The sequence below is a fragment of the Rhopilema esculentum genome, chromosome 8 (genome assembly GCF_057945365.1).
Source record: "Rhopilema esculentum isolate cy_ngs chromosome 8, ASM5794536v1, whole genome shotgun sequence".
In the NCBI taxonomy this organism is placed as follows: Eukaryota; Metazoa; Cnidaria; class Scyphozoa; order Rhizostomeae; family Rhizostomatidae; genus Rhopilema; species Rhopilema esculentum.
This window is the reverse complement of record NC_142822.1, coordinates 1,280,173-1,297,325: the sequence shown is the minus strand read 5'-3', so window position 1 is coordinate 1,297,325 and position 17,153 is coordinate 1,280,173. Positions and strand designations below refer to the sequence as shown.

At 36.2% G+C, this 17,153-nt stretch overlaps 3 protein-coding genes across 4 annotated transcripts; 1 reads left to right on the top strand and 2 right to left on the bottom strand.

The window, feature by feature from the left end:
* Positions 1-193: 193 nt before the first annotated feature.
* Positions 194-3,682, bottom strand: LOC135695093 (uncharacterized). Of its 2 annotated transcripts, none has more exons than XM_065214050.2 (4): positions 2,418-3,682; positions 1,979-2,047; positions 834-923; positions 194-323 (listed from the first exon to the last, which is right to left on the bottom strand). In XM_065214050.2, the coding sequence occupies exons 1-4, from the start codon at positions 3,447-3,449 to the stop codon at positions 273-275; spliced, it is 1,242 nt and encodes a 413-aa protein (XP_065070122.2). In that variant the 5' UTR covers positions 3,450-3,682; the 3' UTR covers positions 194-272. The 2 variants fall into 2 exon arrangements, with proteins under 2 accessions (XP_065070122.2, XP_088965784.1); XM_089109658.1 differs by having other exon boundaries at positions 2,745-3,682.
* Positions 3,683-4,375: 693 nt separating this feature from the next.
* On the bottom strand, positions 4,376-11,733 carry LOC135695089 (uncharacterized). Its single transcript, XM_065214047.2, has 5 exons — positions 11,117-11,733; positions 8,199-9,216; positions 7,606-7,674; positions 6,550-6,639; positions 4,376-6,137 (listed from the first exon to the last, which is right to left on the bottom strand). The coding sequence occupies exons 2-5, from the start codon at positions 9,204-9,206 to the stop codon at positions 6,087-6,089; spliced, it is 1,218 nt and encodes a 405-aa protein (XP_065070119.2). The 5' UTR covers positions 9,207-9,216; positions 11,117-11,733; the 3' UTR covers positions 4,376-6,086.
* Positions 11,734-11,869: 136 nt separating this feature from the next.
* On the top strand, positions 11,870-15,591 carry LOC135695091 (uncharacterized). The gene is made up of 4 exons (XM_065214048.2): positions 11,870-13,119; positions 13,741-13,809; positions 14,337-14,426; positions 14,777-15,591. The coding sequence occupies exons 1-4, from the start codon at positions 12,106-12,108 to the stop codon at positions 14,834-14,836; spliced, it is 1,233 nt and encodes a 410-aa protein (XP_065070120.2). The 5' UTR covers positions 11,870-12,105; the 3' UTR covers positions 14,837-15,591.
* Positions 15,592-17,153: the final 1,562 nt, after the last annotated feature.

Sequence of the window (17,153 nt, the reverse complement as noted above, 5' to 3'; positions counted from 1 at the left end):
AGAATCTTTCCAAGCCTCAACTGATTCTTGAAAGAATGTGATCATTAAGAGCAGAAATTCAAATCGAATGTTTCATCAACGTGCAAGGGTGTAATATAAAACATTGAGGCCTATTAGGAGGCAAGTGTTTGTTGTCATTCATTTTCCGTATAGTAAGAGGGCGAACTAGCAAGAAAGTTCAGCTATATTTCCAACATAGCAAAAGGAATTCATCCAATATATGCTTTGCTAATGAAAAGGAGAACCCTCTTTTCTGGGCATTCTACTGGCCTTCATTTGAATTGCAACAGAAGGGTAAAGTAGGTTATCAGGCTGATAAAAACCTGTAGAAGAAACAATACTGTTATTAACTTCAGTTTGAGAGCACACCAGAGAGAAGGTACAACAAGGATGTGCACTGGGTCCCATAATTGTCACTACTTATTTCCGGTGCAACCAAAGCGCGTCGTTTCAATACAATTTTGCTGATGGAAAAGTTAAATGTTAAACCAATATTGAGTACGCTATGTCAAATCTTACAAGATGCATTTTGAGTCGACATAAGGAGAATTTATAAAGTGTGTTTCTGAAAGTATTAAAAATTGATGATATCTTTGTCCTGATCTTTTAATATTTAAATAAAAATGAAGAGGTATAGTGGGTTTGAGAGAAATTCTTATGCATTGCAAGTGAATATTTAGTTAAGCACAAGTGTGTTCTTTTGTAACGCAAATCTGCGAAATGACTTTAAGCCAAGACCATTTTTATAATTACATCTAAAGGTATTGAAATCCGTAAGTTAAGATATAAGAAGAAAAGAAATCAAAGAAAGATTTGAAGGAAATGCTACTCACAGATACAATGATAGATTTGTAGAGAGGAATAAGACTCCATATTGTCATCACAATGGGTTCACCCGAAAGATGAAACAGTAACAGAGACAGCTGCAAGGCAAAGTAATAAACTGGGTGGAAATAGCGAATCTGGATAGGTAATATATTTGTCAAATTGGCAGTGTTCTTTGCCCCTAGGCAACCTGTGATACGTGAATACAGTCAAAAACACCTCGACGTGTATGACACGAGGTAAATTGGATCATTCTATCCTGAAATTCAGAAGTCAATTCGTCAAGAAAGAAAGGTAATAAAAGACAGAGCAATAGTACTATCTGAAAACAAAATTTGATCAAGAACTAAAAGTTCATAAAAATTGATTCTTAAAGATCTCTCTTTCTTGAATTTATTTTATTGTGCTGACAGGTGTATTTTTTATTGAAAAAGTAAGACACGGGAGAGCGCTTAACGACAACGATAACAGAACATCTAACACCAGAACTCTATTACTTAAAATGGGGCTAATGCATTGCACCTTTCTTCCCTCAAAAGACAACAAACAAATATATTTATATCATAAATTTCATAAAAAAGCAATTAGAAGTATCTGAAAAACGATTTAACAACGACATAACAACTTTTCCCTTTGTTGGCTTGAGTGACAAAATGGTTAAATATATTGTAAGTGCCATTTATAGGGGTAGCTCGATGACCTTGTGTCTTTTCTCTCTATGAATGGCATCATATGAAGTAGCTGTTGCCTAGCCTTAATGTTTTAATTGCCTAAATAAAAAAAACATAACAACTTGAAAAGGCAATTTTTCAATAAAAATGACTGCAAGTAAAGTTGGGCTACCTTCAAAAGAATAGCATTTTTCTGGTTGCTGACTCTAACTATTTTTGATCAAATATGAATCACTTTAGCCATCTATAAAAAGCAAGTGATCTTAGGCAATATAATTAGCGGGGCCAGACACCTTTCCTCCTGCCTCAAATCACTCGGAGTTTTATCTTAATCCTATGTCAATGCCATGTTCCTCTCTTTTTTTATTGAATCTGATTCCTATCCTTTCCATCTGAATGTAAACAAAATGATTAGGACTAGTCTCAAGATTACTATTCTCTTGTGTTGCTTATATTTCATTTATGGATACTTCTATACAAACCTCGGCAGTGGCTTGAGAGTCTGCACCTTCAGGAGAAAGTCGCTGTAATTGCTCGACAACCTTTTTACCCTGGGAAAAAGTAAAATTGATCCAATTATACCCTTTGTTCTACTATATCTTACAACTTTGAAAAGAACTGTCTTTGGTCAACTAGCACTTCTGGAGAATGGCTATTGAAGCTTGAAGGATAAATTCTAGTTAGCTTCAAACAAATCAACCTTGTCGATTTTCTTTGAACCTTACTTTGTTCGATGAGATAGTTGATTTTCTAGACTGCAAACCTAAAGAATATGATATAATGAATTAAACGTTAGATAGAAGTGTTTGCCTAATCTAAAGCTTAAAACGATTGCTATCGTGCTTCCATCAATTTTGCTCGTCATCGTATAAAATTATTTGTCACTGGTATCTCACCAATAAGAGGCACTCATAGACTTACCTTTTCAACCACACGTGATGCATCGAATGAGACAACTAGAAGGTTTGCCAATGTCATAAGTATCCAAAAATATATACCAAAATGCTCAAGGAAGCTTCTTGCTATAAACAACGAAATGTAGAGATTCAAGGAGAAGAGTGCTATGTCAAACACATACACGAACATAACCATCGGACCAAACATCGCATCAACTTCCCCAACCAGCCGTGTCATCTTTAAATACATTTGGCGTATTTCACTTATATGGTCGCGAACAGTGAGATTCTCACTGAGAGAGGCCAGTTTATCTTCAAGAAAGTTGAGTTTTAAAACGAGGCTGTCACATACCGAGTCGTACAACAAATTTGGTGCCATCCATGCAACATTCATGTGCAGAGTCATGAAGACATATAGGAGCTTGTAAACTATCTGATCTTGAAATGGGTACAGCAGCAGTAGGAACATCTTTCCCGAATCGCCAATGAACAACGCTGCGGCAACCAATGTAGTGCTTATGATAACGACGCCAAAGATAATTATAAACAGAATTTTCGAACGTCGTTTATACCGCTGAACTTCTTTTTTGCAATTCCTCATTGTTTCTCTGCCAATGTTTTCATCTAGCTGTTTGACAATGGCAAAGAGCTTACTTCTCTTACCATTGTTGCTTGTCATGATCTTCATGACATTAATGGAATGCAGAAAGCAGCGTGTCATCCAGACGGCAATGCAAAGTCGCAAGTAAAACAGAAAACCAGACTCCCCAAAAACCATGCCATAGCACGTGCGAATGATACTCAAAATGGAATACAAAAGTATTACACCGCCGTAGCAGAGGGACAGAACTTGCCATGCCGAACACCGTCGATCTCTAGTTTTCAGAACACTTGGTACAGTTGGGCTGAAACCAAATATCTTCAAGGCGGTGAATATGCGCTGGAAAGTTTTCTCAAAAATTGTCTCACTGATTTGTTCTTCCACTTGCTCCATCTTTGCTTCAACTACATGAATTCCAGTGACGATCAAGACAGAATCTTTTTGACTGTTTATCATCTCTTGAATACTTCTCAATAGTTTCAATATTTAAGCTACCTCAGATAATTGTAAGGATTTGATAAATATTTGTTCAGTTGTTAAGGAAAAGTGTACCGCCTTACAAAGAGAATTGATAAAATTAATTGTTGAGAATTACTTATCATTTTAGATCTGATTGCAAAAAACTCTAAATAACGTGACCATCCGTTTTTACTTGGGAAAATTTAACGTTCATTTCACAATAAAAACACAGTTTTGAAAAATTTGCGAATGTGTTTTCCATCCCCATGCAATAAATATTTATAAAAGATATTTTTGCAATTCAATAATGAAAAAATGAATGAAGCGCTAGTAGGAAGGATGACATTACTTCACATTTCATGATTGGTACATTGGAGGGGGAACTAAAGGCACCGGAAGATACATTTATCTTCTATTTTACTCAACTGGTTCTTTTGGGAGCAATTAAACAAACGTGAGACGAACATGTACCAAAAGTAATATTTGAAGTCTCTTGTGAAGAGGATACAGCATTTAAGGGGCCTTCAGACATGCTATAGAGATGCAAATTACTAGGAAGGTTACATGGAATCTTAAGACATCTTCTTTGGCTCTGCTGGCCTCCTAGAGACTCCATAACAAGAACATTCGGTTGTTCAATGGATTTCTCCTACTCTAGTCTTACTGTTATTTCATGACATGTCGATGAACACGCAGTCTTAGGTACATTAGGTGACAAAAAATAAGTTCTTCTATCTTTTTCAAAATAGGAATAACTTTGCGGGATGCGGGTAGTCTTGCGGGATGCGGGTAGTCTTGCGGGGTTCGGATAGTCGCCATATCTCGTAGTTTTTCACTGACATACAGGACAAATGACAGAGAAGCTCCACAGATTGGTTAGGACCCACTCCTTCCATAATATCTCTTGCAGTTTTCATAACGTTTTTTGCAGTTTTTTTAGCGCTTATCTATAGAACAATATTCCTTGCTGCCACCCAGTCTCAAAGACGTAGAAAGAAAACGACGTTTCACAATAAAAGTTTAGTCTGGGACCGACTTGTTGGAGATTTTGGGGCTCACAGTCCCTAATTTGAGCCCCTTTTTATTGGTATGAAATAAGGCACGTATTTGCTGCTCGCTCTTTGATGTAACTAGAACACGTTAAGAGGGTGATAGTGGGAGTTGTCATCTCCCGGAAAATGTTTTTATAACACATCTCTTCTTTGGCTTAGAACACTTCTACGTATCCCATCATAGCCGATGCTAGAAAGACTATTCTATCCGTTTTAACAGCTTTTTATTAAATAGCATCCTCAGGAAGTATTCTGAAGAGAAGTAATTTTTCTTGCCTTTTCCAGAGCCAAACTGGAAACTTTCACAACTTTAATATAGTGATTTAAGAATCATCACCAGTGGGAAAATATTTTGATTAAACATTTCTCACCAGATAAACTTTAAAGTGCTAACTTTTATTTTAGCTCCAGCAACTGTCTCTATTGATTATAACTTTATAGAAATTATCACTTTACCTACCTGTACACAATGCTATTTATTTTTATTTTTAAAAGGATCGTGAGAACCAAATTTGGCCCCCCCTTCCTATACCAAACACCCCTCCTCTATGACTGAAAAATGAAAGTAAAGCCCCGGACGTTTTTTCGAAGAAATACGATATCTTAACATCTCAAAAAGAACTCATTCTCACTGTTTGAGTCGCTGCTTCTATCAAATGAGAAATTCTCACACAAAATTTCATGTTTCATACTGGAAATCAACGTTATTTCAGATTTCAAAACTAAAATACCTTACAAATCATGTGCCCAATGTTCACCATAACACTACTTAAGCTTGCTGACATAAACCGAGGCAATGACCACGTGATATATGTTACTTGACACTTAAGGCCTTGAATTCTTTGATAACGTGCAAATTTATGGGGTCTGTGACAATCGGTTTCGAGGTGCAATGAAGACACTTATACTAAATACTGGGAATCACCGGAATACTGGCAGCAGAATAAAAGCCAGGAGAGACGATACTGCAGCAAATAATTGATTATTGTCGTTCTAATGTAATCAGGAAAAGTAGATAGAAATTCAAGAGAATCAATAATATTAGGTTTCAGTGTGAATAAATTCTACATGAAAGCAAACATGTTAAGTTTATATCGACTTTCACCAATTGGATCAGGCAGAATAAATTTTCTTATAGCTTTTGTGATTATATTCTATAATTATCCTTATTTACCGGTAAATTATAAGAGAAATAATAATATGTAATCTATTACAATTACTAGATAAGATAGAAAAAACCAGAGTTAACAGAATTTAAATTTACATCATAGATTAAATTGACTGTTAATATGTTTCGTCTTCCCGTACATTGAAGACATAAGAAGTGGGAAAGTGAATCTTGAAACGATTATTACTATTACTTCCAGAATAATTATGAAATGAAATAAAATTTTTTATAAATATTGGACTTTGATTTAAAGCTTTGTCATTAGAATAACGCTCATTCGAAATGAATGCTTAAAGTAAGAACACGAAAGAGCAAGGAAGTTCAGCTAAATTTCAGACACAGTAAATGGCTTCATCCAATGTGAGCTTTGACCATCAAAGTGAGAACCCTCTTTTCTGGGCATTCTTCTGGCCTTCATTTGAATTGCAACAGAAGAGTAAAGTAGGTTATCAGGCTGATAAAAACCTGTAGAAAAAACGATACTAATATTAACTTCAGTTTGAGAGCACACCAGAGAGAAGGTACAACAAGGATGTGCGCTGGGTCTCATGATTGTCACCGCTTGTTTTCGGTGGATCCAAAGTGCATCAATGCCACGTTTCAATTCAATTTTGACGACGCAAGAGTTAGATATTTAATCAATATTTGTTACGCTAGTTATATCTCACAGAATGCTTCTTGTATTAGCACAAGCGGTGTATTACCTTAAAGAAGTGAAAATTTTGTAAAGCACAAGTGCTTTCTTAAAAATCGCAAATCTGCCAAATGACTTAAGCCAAGACCCTTTCTATAATTACATCTAATGGTATTGAAATCCGTAATTTATGATATACGTAGAAAAGAAATCAAAGAAAGATTTTAAGAAAATGGTACTCACAGATACGATGATAGATTTGTAGAGAGGAATAAGACTCCATATTGTCATCACAATGGGTTCACCCGAAAGATGAAACAGTAACAGAGACAGCTGCGAAGGAAACATATTGTGATAAACTGCTCATGGAAAACTTGCTTTGTCAATACAAAATAAAAGGGCGATGAATAGTACATATAATGATATCGAACACCCCTCATTCTTAACGAGAAATTGCATGATGCAATAAAGTAACATGAAGTGTTGAAACTTCCTTTTGTCATTATCAATTCGGTCAAAAAGTATGGTCATTAAATATAAACCATAATAACCCAGCCGTACACATATCGGCCTAGTGGTACCCAGGTTGTACATTATCAGAAACGTAGATCTCTTTGAGAACCAAACATGAAACAATTCAAAACGAGCTGACAAATGTTTTTTTGAGACAAGGAGGGCACAGAAGAGCAGAATCAAGTCTCGCTAGACGCCAACAGTGGCAGAACATCTATCCGAAGCTGTAACGACATAACTCTATTACATAAAATGCGGCTAATGAATTGCACTTTTTCTCCCTTCAGAATGTGATAGCCAGGTTCAGTTATCTTGTAGACCTCTCAGAAATTGCTTGGAAGCCTCTGAAAACTATTTAACAATGACATTCCAATTTAAGAATAGCAGTGACTCGATAGCTATCTACTTAATTTGGACTACCTACAAAAAGAGAAGCATCATTTTTGCTTCTGATGCCATTTTCTATTTATCATATCTGAATATCAAACGAGCATCCTCTCTTCTCCTCCATACCAAACCTCAAGTAAAGTCTGCGGTTTAGGCTACATCGCTACCTTGTCCGTAGAAAAGAGAGATTCTACCCAGCACCAGTAAATTCAGCACCAAACATCCCCCCACCCCCCAACTTCAATTAGATTTTTCCTGCAGCGTATCCATATCCTTTGTTCTTTTCTCTACTATCTAATCTTATTCCCAGTCTCTAAAACCTTAATTAAACAAATTTATTAGAACCAATACTCATTTGGGTGATGATTGTATGTGATTTATGAATACTTTTATTCAAACCTCAGCAGTTGCTTGTGAGTCTGCACCTTTAGGAGAAAGTCGCTGTAATTGCTCGACGACCTCTTTACCCTGTAAAAGAAGCAAACTTGATCAAGTGGTATCTTCTCTGCAACTCTATCATACCACGATATAATCAATTTGAAAAGATTTACTAAGACTTCTGGCGCTTGAGCGAATAGATATTAAAGCTTAAAGACTCTTTGCTAGCAATGAGCCATTGCGCTACGCAAGCATCCCATAATGCATTTTCAGACAGTCCGAAATCAATTATGTTAATCCGTAGAAGTTTACTGCCATTGTTTGGATTGTTGCCTGGATAATTTGCCGCCCTCGCAAAGGCTCATTGTTACATTGAGTCTTTAAAGGTAGTGTTCCTCTTAGCTCTGAAACTAGGCAGTGAAATCTATTTTATTAGCTTTATCTTCCTTGATAAGAATGAGTGACTTCTAGATTGCAAGATTAAAGAACTGTTGTTTAGTAAATAAAGAGTCTGCGTCATTTAAGACGTTTGCTTTACTTGTTTCCATCACTTATGCTCACCCTCGTAACAATTTATTGTTTATTGGAACAATCAAAGACTGTAAAAGACTTACCTTTTCAACCACACGTGATGCGTCAAATGAGACAACTAGAAGGTTTACCAATGCCCCCAATATCCAAAACCATACACAGAAATGCTCAAGGAAGCTTCTTGCTACATACAACGAAATGTAAAGATTCAAGGAGAAGAGTGCTATGTCAAACACATACACGAACATAACCATCGGACCAAACATCGCATCAACTTCCCCAACCAGCCGTGTCATCTTTAAATACATTTGGCGTATTTCACTTATATGGTCGCGAACTGTGAGATTCTCACTAAGAGAGGCCAGGTTATCTTCAAGAAAGTTGAGTTTTAAAACGAGGCTGTCACATACCGAGTCGTACAACAAATTTGGTGCCATCCATGCAACATTCATGTGCAGAGTCATGAAGATATACAAGAGCTTGTAAGCTACCTGATCTTGAAATGGATACAGTAGAGTCAATACGAACATTTTTCCTGAATCACCAATGAACAACGCTGTAGCAATCGAAGTCGTGCTCATGATGACCACGCCAAAGATAATTATAATCAGAAATTTCGAACGTCGTTTATACCGCTCAACTTCTTCTTTGCAATTCCTCATTGTGTCTCTGCCAATGTTTTCATCTAGCTGTTTGACAATGGCAAAGAGCTTACTTCTCTTACCATTGTTGCTTGTCATGATTTTCATGACAATAAAGGAATGCAGAAAGCAGCGTGTCATCCAGACGGCAATGCAAAGTCGCAAGTAAAACAGAAAACCAGACTCCCCAAAAACCATGCCATAGCACGTGCGAATGATACTCAAAATGGAATACAAAAGTATTACACCGCCGTAGCAGAGGGACAGAACTTGCCATGCCGAACACCGTCGATCTCTAGTTTTCAGAACACTTGGTACAGTTGGGCTGAAACCAAATATCTTCAAGGCGGTGAATATGCGCTGGAAAGTTTTCTCAAAAATTGTCTCACTGATTTGTTCTTCTACTGGCTCAATCTTTGCAGGAAGTACATGCATCATGCTAGTTACCATCAAGAGTCTCCTATCGAAAAATTTCGTTCACATATCAATGAGATTAGGTGTATAGATACAAAATTGCTAGATCTCCAATCATTTTTTATAAGTTTTAACTAATATCAGCCTAATATGATATTTAAAATATAGGTAGGTATCAACTGTCGATACATCTGTTACTTAATCAAACAACTTTCTAAAAGATCCACAAAAAAAGACGATGTTCTGGAATAAGAGCCTAAAATCAGAAGCCCTTTGCCATCTGTTGACTTCTTCTAATATCTAAGCTTCCGCATGTTAGTCTTAAGGTTTGATAAATATTTGCCTTGATTTCTTAAAGAAAATGCACCGCCGTACCAACAAAATTGATAAAGAGCAATGAAAAATAACTTATGACTTCTAGAATTTACTTCCCATTTTAGATTCGATTGTAAAAAACGCTCTATTTAAAGTGACAGTCGGGCTTTTACCTGTGTTTTTTTTAAACTTATTCGTCCAAATAGAATCCTTTGTTAAGAAACGTTTTCCAGCCCTATGCAATAAAAGTTTGCAAAAAAGTAATACAACTCATTGAGAGAGATGAGTTTGCTAGCGCTGATGTTAATAATCTGGTATCATACTTAACAGGCTGAAATAAATTTCATTTTAAGCTTGCTTTAATCCACTTGTTTTTAGATTCAGATTGGTTGAGAGGGGGCAGGGGACAATTCATGTAATCAAATGAAAGAGAAAATTACATGAATCCCTTCCTTAAGCCGGAACTCATATCAGTATTGTTGTACAATGCAAAGAATATATTCGCATACTGGTTTAGGTTATGTCTGCTTTCAATCCTGCAAATCACACACATAGCCTCGTTTGGAACCCAAATAGGAGTGGGTCATCTATATCGAGTTACAAAACTTATAAAAAAGCTCTCAGTGAGGCCAACAGGAGCTTTTACAGTCTTATAAAGCAACCAATAGGTAGGAAAATGGCTTCTTCCATTTACTGACTGTAGCGAAGTAGCAACAACCAGTTGAACTCTTGGTGAGAACCATCTTTCCATTTATATACTTTTGCCGAACAGTTGAAAATCACTACAGGTTTTAAAAGATATGGACTGGGGATCGATAATCCCCCAAGCAAGTCAAAACTATATCACAAATTGTTTTTTACTCTTTTTGAGCCCTGATGAACACGTAGCATGGAATCACACCGATCCCTTTGAAAAATGCTAATCACACCAGGGCCCACTCCACCGGGGGGAAGAGGGACCATGACCCACACGTTTCTGCGAAGCAAGTAGTTTTAAAGCTGCAGTAAAAGGGGAAAAAGCCTTGGCTCCCTACATTTGCTAGCCTTGGCCTCTCCCCTTTCAAATTCGTGGTGTAGGCCCTGCACACTGAGTGCCAATGAAACTGCTGCACTTTGATTTGATAGACTTCGTGGTCCTTGTTTTTTATAGTTGTGCTTACAACCATTTCCTTACAAGTCATAAAGATTCTAACTTTTACAATTTAATATCAGATGAAAGTCAAATAAAGACAAACAAACTTGGTCAAAGAAAGTGGCTGATCCCGAAAATCGACAGTCTATTACTACATACGCAATTTGTACGTGTTTTTTTAAAAGCAACATTTTATTAGAACAGCAGTGAAGAAAATGCTGTCCTTCAAACTAATCAAATTTTTACATATCAAAAGAAACGTTGAAGACCAACCCTTCGGCTGCTATAGCACTGAACATGAAAATGAACTAATTGCCCTTTGACTTGCACTATCGCAGCTATTCTGAGCATGACTAAAAGGCAGAGATCTTTCTTGTAATGTTTAAACCAACAAGCTGCAACACTTAAAGAAATAAACAAGCTAAAACATTCACTCGTGTGTTTGACTTACAAGAGACGTTCAACAGCTAAATAAAGATGTGGATTCATGAAAACTTACCGTTAACTCTTTGCAAACTACAGTGATTGCTAGACAACCTTGTCTTTCAATCTTGAAACTCTCTTTAGTAACTTCGCTGTGCTTATGGCGTGATGTTGACCAATTTCCTTCTATAATACAAGCCAATTCATCTAATTACACAATCAGGAGACTTTGTTAGATTTGAGCCTCTAGAAGGCATGACAGCTGCTCGTTTTAATTATTAATCAACTATCTTCAAGAAGTTTAAGAACAAATTTTCTAGTCTCTCTCTAATCAAATATAATGCCAAAATCTGCCCCTTCATTATGGTCATTACATCTTATTTTAAAATGCTCGATACTTTTTTCGATTGAACTTTAACCAGTCTATGAGTCTTGCCCAGTGCTTTTTGTAAGATAAAATCACTTTGCCTTAGAGCAGTTTCAAGCGGTGTTGTCAGTATTTTGCACTCAAAGTCTCCGCTTAAATTAAACCCTTCATTTGTCAAGGCTTTTTAAGTCCTACAAAAATAACTGTTTTAGATTCAATTGAAAAAGCGAGATTGGGCAGCCGTATGACAGAGCCAATCAAACACAGGATTGATAAAAGAAAACAAATTAAGTCAAAATGATTGTTAGAGCAAAGTAATTAGTATTTTGCTTGTATATTCTTCCGTCTTCAAAAACATCTATCCTTTGATTGAGGCCATGTTCAAATCACATTTGTAATCACTTGGCAATGTCAGTTTTTACTAACTGAATGCAAAACAAACGCTCAAATTAAAAAGTCTAATAGGGTCATGCATTGTTTTTATTCACCATTTGTTTTCTTTTCTAATCTTAATAATTAGGAAATCGTTGATTTGCAATTGCACATGAGCAGCTGTTTTCTTTAATATTCAAGCAGTGTAGTATAAGGTAATCAGCATGCTCTCTGCATGTGCAGAGACAAAGACCTATCTGTGGTAAAAGATTCATCAATTCAAGAAAGCAGTAGCTACTACACCGGCTCTAGCCGTCAAGCTATCTATGCAGAAATCAGAGACACAAAAATCGTCCATAATGCCGATAGTACACTGCAATGGCCAACTGTGTACATTGAGTTGGATAATTCGAAGAGGAGTCGTGCCAATGCACAACATAATGAAAATATTTGGCCTGACGTATGGGTCAACATGTCCTCTTATAACAAAGATTGGAACCAGGCATAAAATCGAAAGAGCCTACACTGTTGGGGTTGCTTTACTCATTTTGGTGTCTGTGATACGATTGCTACCGTGTCTTTTTAACAGCAACACTCCCTACCCGAGCTTTCTCAAGTATGAGTACTTCCTGTGGACCGTGAAATCAGCAATTCAGGCTTTTTACTGTATTTTTATTGGTCACAGGTATGGAAGAAAGATATCCCGCCTACAAGAGCTCGTTCATGAGTATGATATACAGATTGAACGGTACATGGATACTGCTGATCAAAAGTTGAACCGACGGTACCTGAAGATTTCACGGCTAATCCTATTTTTCCTACTGGCTACAGCAATCATAAAGATTACCATGTTTATAGTTGTGTCATTTCTGCCCTTTTTTGAAGACCACTATAGTGTGACTGCAACCTACGAACCATTTACCAATCCTTGCATCCCCATCAAGTTACTCTACATCATAGGGTATACCTATCTCATTGTGGCTTGGCTCCTCCCAGTCAACCTCTATTGTGCCCTTTGCCTCAGCCTCTGCTTGATTTTCGACCAGTTTCTCACGTCAGTCAAGGCAATTCATTGCAACAAGATCCGCAGTCGCATCAAATACATTCGTGAGGAGTATCAGAAGCTAGAGGGACTGGTTTCTCGAACCGATGACTGCATTGGATTCATGGCTCTGTGCGTTTATCTTCTCGATGTTGTTCTCTGCTGTTTCCATTTGTATAACGTGTTCTATATCTCTAAGGGACACTCCATAAACAAGTTGGGGCCCGCATATCGCGCCTTTATCTCTGTTGGCAATCTATTTTTCATCTCATTTTGTGCATCAAAAGTTGTTGACAAGGTAAGACAAGCACATTCCATTTTGAGCAGCTCTAGACAGATAAAAAAATTTCCCTAAAACTGAAAGACCATCCATTTCACTGAGGCTCTTGTACCCAGGGTATATTTTGTCAAATTCTATCTAAATTCCACTTTTGCTCTTTACTTTCTCTGTATTAAACAATAAATATTTAGAAAAACCACTGTAACCTGCACTGGCAGTTAACGGCACGAAAATTCGGTTCCTTGCCGTCTTTGTGACAAAAAAACTTCACAAAGCAGGGCAAATTATATGTTTTTGTTTTTGATACAACACACCAAGAAAACTGGTGTGCTGTCTCACTGCTTGCTAAAAAGCAATCAACAGATACAAGTGGCTTAAACCATATGTCAATAAAAATTAGCCAATCATTAGGCCAGTGGGTGGAATCAGCCAATCAATAAGCGTGTGAGTGGAATCACGCTCACTGACTGGTCAATTGTTAATTGACAGGTTGATTATGCCATTTTTGTATCTATTGATTGTCTTAAATGCTCATGTATGTCTGAATTTTGTCATTTTTGTATCATTTCCAAGCAAAGAGGTGTTTTCTCCGTATTGTTTCTACAGATTTCATATGCTATCTAACATTGTTTTTTATAGGGACAGCGCATCAGTGAATACGTTGCCACAATGAGTGCTGACGAAGTTGATCTGGAATCTCACGCACAGGTTGCGTACGATTCTTCTCAAACGTCAATCAGTGCCTACTTTGGTGAAATTTTGTGTCTTTTACAAAGGCAAAAGCAGACAACAAGAATAAGCACGCCATTTTCATGATAAATAAAAATTTTGAGCAACCAAATTCATATATATATATATATATATATATATATATATATTTCTCTAGAATATCGTAAAGAATTCCTGTCTCATGTAAAAAGTAACTATTTACAATCTGCAACCATCTATCAATTTACCTTTTCTGTGGCAACCTGTGAGAATATTTATTGAAAAGAGGCTCCACAAAGCTGGTGCAGGGGGGGGGGGGGTAGCTTTAAGCTTGAAGCCCCTTCCGCAAACTATGCAGCAAGTTCCGCCAAACCGCGAGTCGACTTCAATGATAAGTAATTAAGAAGACATGGTTTCTGATAGAATTTACGACATAACTTTTGTCCAAATCAATACTTTTTATACTTGAAAATGTAGCATTGAATCTCTGGAATTATGCACCAAAAACTGCTTCTCCTTTTTTCCAGCTGGTGATGTTACTACACGAAATCTCAATCCATCCGATTTCTTTGACGATTTGGAAACTTGTTCCTTTGTACAAGTCAATTGTTATTTCGGTATGTGAAATCAGAAGAGTACTTAGAAGTAAAGCTACTTACGAATCTTAGGCCAGAGGAAAGAAGCAAAAAGGAACTGTTTTCGCAAATTTCAACTTAATTGAACATTACTTATAACTCAACCCAACCACCTCATAAAGATTGCGCCATGTTTTGCAATATTTAACTGGCAGTTTGTCTTAACTCAAATAATTTGGAAGCAATAGCGCCACTTTCTGTTTGCACAAAAACCCTATTATCACAGGAGCGTTAAGGATTGTACCTTTCATTTGAATCACTATTGCAAAATGGCACTCTTTCTCAAGCTAAGCCCTTTCTCTGCTTGTAAACGTTTTTCTTCATTTCTCCAGGTTTTCGTCAGTCTTATCACTTACTTCACATTACTCATACAGTTCAAAGCTGGAGGCTGAAAGACAGAAGAACCAAAAAGACAGCACAGATTGAATGTTACTGGCGTAATAATTTGATAGCATTAAAAAAGCTTGATAGGTAGCACTTAATGTAAGTCAGGGGTTTTTCATTCGTTACCCAGTAACTTATGCAGCTTTTCATAGTTACGCCGTTATATTGTAACAAGGATTTGGGAAGATCAGCAAAAAAGTTTTTCATTTTTGATCATCAATAAATAAACAGACCAAGAATGAAAACAATCAATGATTTAATGTTTCAAGATGGCCCCTTTTGAGGCAATGACTCTAATCAGAAGGAGCATCGCTAAATGAACTATCGGATCGAAATAGCAGGTTTACTTCAATAAGAAATAAATCAATAAGAAGCAATGCTCACTTCGAAAAGCTACAAAATATTTGAATTACAAGTTGCAAAAACATGACATTAATAGAATTGAAAGAATTCTTGTCCTTTGTTTCTAAAGGTCGAATCGGGTCTTGATTAAATCTTGTCACCCTGATTAAATTACCCAGAATCTGAGGTAGGCCAATATAACTAAAGAAAAAATCGCACCTATGCTCATGTTATATCAAAGAACTAATTCTACGCACCTATCAAAGAAATAATTGTACCTATGATAATGATAAATATGTCAAAAGTATTGATGTAAAGATGCCAAAAGGCTCTGTACGCACTAATATTGCCATGTATCACGTGACTCCATATTTATTGCAATCTATTGAAACACAAGTAAATAGAAATTCATATTTTCTTTTGTATTGCTGTCTCTGGGAAGCAAATATTTCTACTTTTGCTAAAAAGCAAGCAACAAAAATTGCATAAATGCCTTTGAACTTTGCAAGACGTTGTCAAAGAAAACTATAGGCAAACTTACAGTTGAAGTTCTTATTCGGTTTAATGAAGGTAACAGCGAAAAACAAGCGAGTACTATTGTTTGTATTTCAAAACTCCAAAGGTAGATTGTCGATGCTAGATTTTTCTTGCAAATTTCTTATAAAACCCTAGCTTTGATTTAAGATTACAAGATGCAGAAGAAGAAATGGTAACAATGACTCAAAAAGATTGAAGTTGAAAAATTATATTTATTGGTCAAGATTCTTGTATCTAAGTGCTTCAATTAATTCAACATGTAAGATGAACCACCCATATAAAAGCATTCAATATGAATATCTTTATTCTCAATACTTCCAAAATTTAGAATTTTTCCATGGGAGAATGCATGTGCAAATTAGCAGTGTATTAACGCATAAGAAGACAAGCGATTTGGAGAAACATAAGGTTGTTTCTTTTAAAAGTGTATCTGGCTATCGTTTTGCGTTCATGTTTCCATGACATGTATCCGATCATAACAAAATTAGCTTTGTTTTACACAACCTTTCTGTACTATTTTCCACTCACATAGCACCAGCAAGGTGCCAGCAGAATGTGGATGAAATCCTTAAAGCAATGCACTTTAGCGATTGATAATTGATAATACATGATCTATTTGTTTACACGAGAAAAGTCATCGCTATACTCGTTGGAATGGAATTCTTTTCAATGACGTTTGAGTGACGACTGGTCTTTCACGCTCAATCGAGGCTATCTTTTTTGGAAATGCAGAACAAAATAGCCATAGATTTACAAAAGCTTAAGTTATTCTCCAAAGAGCTGAGCCATTATAGAAGTCTTTAGAAAAATGCTAAGAGTCATTTGTTTCCTAAACAAGATATTGCTTAGTAAAATTTATCATACAGCGTCAAATCTTATCAAGACAAGTTCTTTGTCTAAAACGTTTGTACTTGGAAAATTGAAAACGTGTAAATGTTGGTAAAGGTTGTAATAATACGGCTTATTTTTTAAAAGATCTTGTTTACAAGTTAAAATTCTGCCTAAGATGTATTAAAAATAACTGGCATCAGAAAATTAAAACCATTAAAATGATTGAATACACAATTAAGGCAATCCTTTGCAGGTTTTTATCCAATGGTTTAGTTATGTAGAAAGCTGTGGTGATAAAAGCTGCAAAACAGATTTCAATTTTTAAAACTCATCCTGTTTGGGTTTTTCTATATAAAGGAATATTTAGACTTCACAAGTATAACGGCATGGTCGAATCGGGGTTTAGCCTTTTAACACAGAATCTAAAGCAAATGTCAAAAAATAGATAGTTGGAAGTATACAGGAGATTTAACTAACAATGAAAAACTTTCATCTCACATCATCGAATCAAAGTGAAGAAACTTAAAAAGGAAGAACTTTAGAATTAACGAAGGTCGCTTCATTCCCCACAACTATTAAACTATAGTTGTCAAAGCATTTGGTTTGAAGAATTTT

What these genes read in the sequence shown, in the direction of transcription:
- LOC135695089 (XM_065214047.2), bottom strand. Translation starts at nt 9,206, where the DNA reads ATGGTAACTAGCATGATGCATGTACTTCCTGCAAAGATTGAGCCAGTA. An exon ending in ACTCACAAGCAACTGCTGAG is followed by an intron (nt 6,640 to 7,605) that starts GTTTGAATAAAA and finishes TTTCCTTCGCAG; the next exon opens with CTGTCTCTGTTACTGTTTCA. An exon ending in ACAAATCTATCATCGTATCT is followed by an intron (nt 6,138 to 6,549) that starts GTGAGTACCATT and finishes TTTTTTCTACAG; the next exon opens with GTTTTTATCAGCCTGATAAC.
- LOC135695091 (XM_065214048.2), top strand. Translation starts at nt 12,106, where the DNA reads ATGCAGAAATCAGAGACACAAAAATCGTCCATAATGCCGATAGTACAC. An exon ending in CATCAAAAGTTGTTGACAAG is followed by an intron (nt 13,120 to 13,740) that starts GTAAGACAAGCA and finishes TGTTTTTTATAG; the next exon opens with GGACAGCGCATCAGTGAATA. An exon ending in ACAAGTCAATTGTTATTTCG is followed by an intron (nt 14,427 to 14,776) that starts GTATGTGAAATC and finishes TCATTTCTCCAG; the next exon opens with GTTTTCGTCAGTCTTATCAC.
- LOC135695093 (XM_065214050.2), bottom strand. Translation starts at nt 3,449, where the DNA reads ATGATAAACAGTCAAAAAGATTCTGTCTTGATCGTCACTGGAATTCAT. An exon ending in ACTCTCAAGCCACTGCCGAG is followed by an intron (nt 924 to 1,978) that starts GTTTGTATAGAA and finishes TTTGCCTTGCAG; the next exon opens with CTGTCTCTGTTACTGTTTCA. An exon ending in ACAAATCTATCATTGTATCT is followed by an intron (nt 324 to 833) that starts GTGAGTAGCATT and finishes TTTCTTCTACAG; the next exon opens with GTTTTTATCAGCCTGATAAC.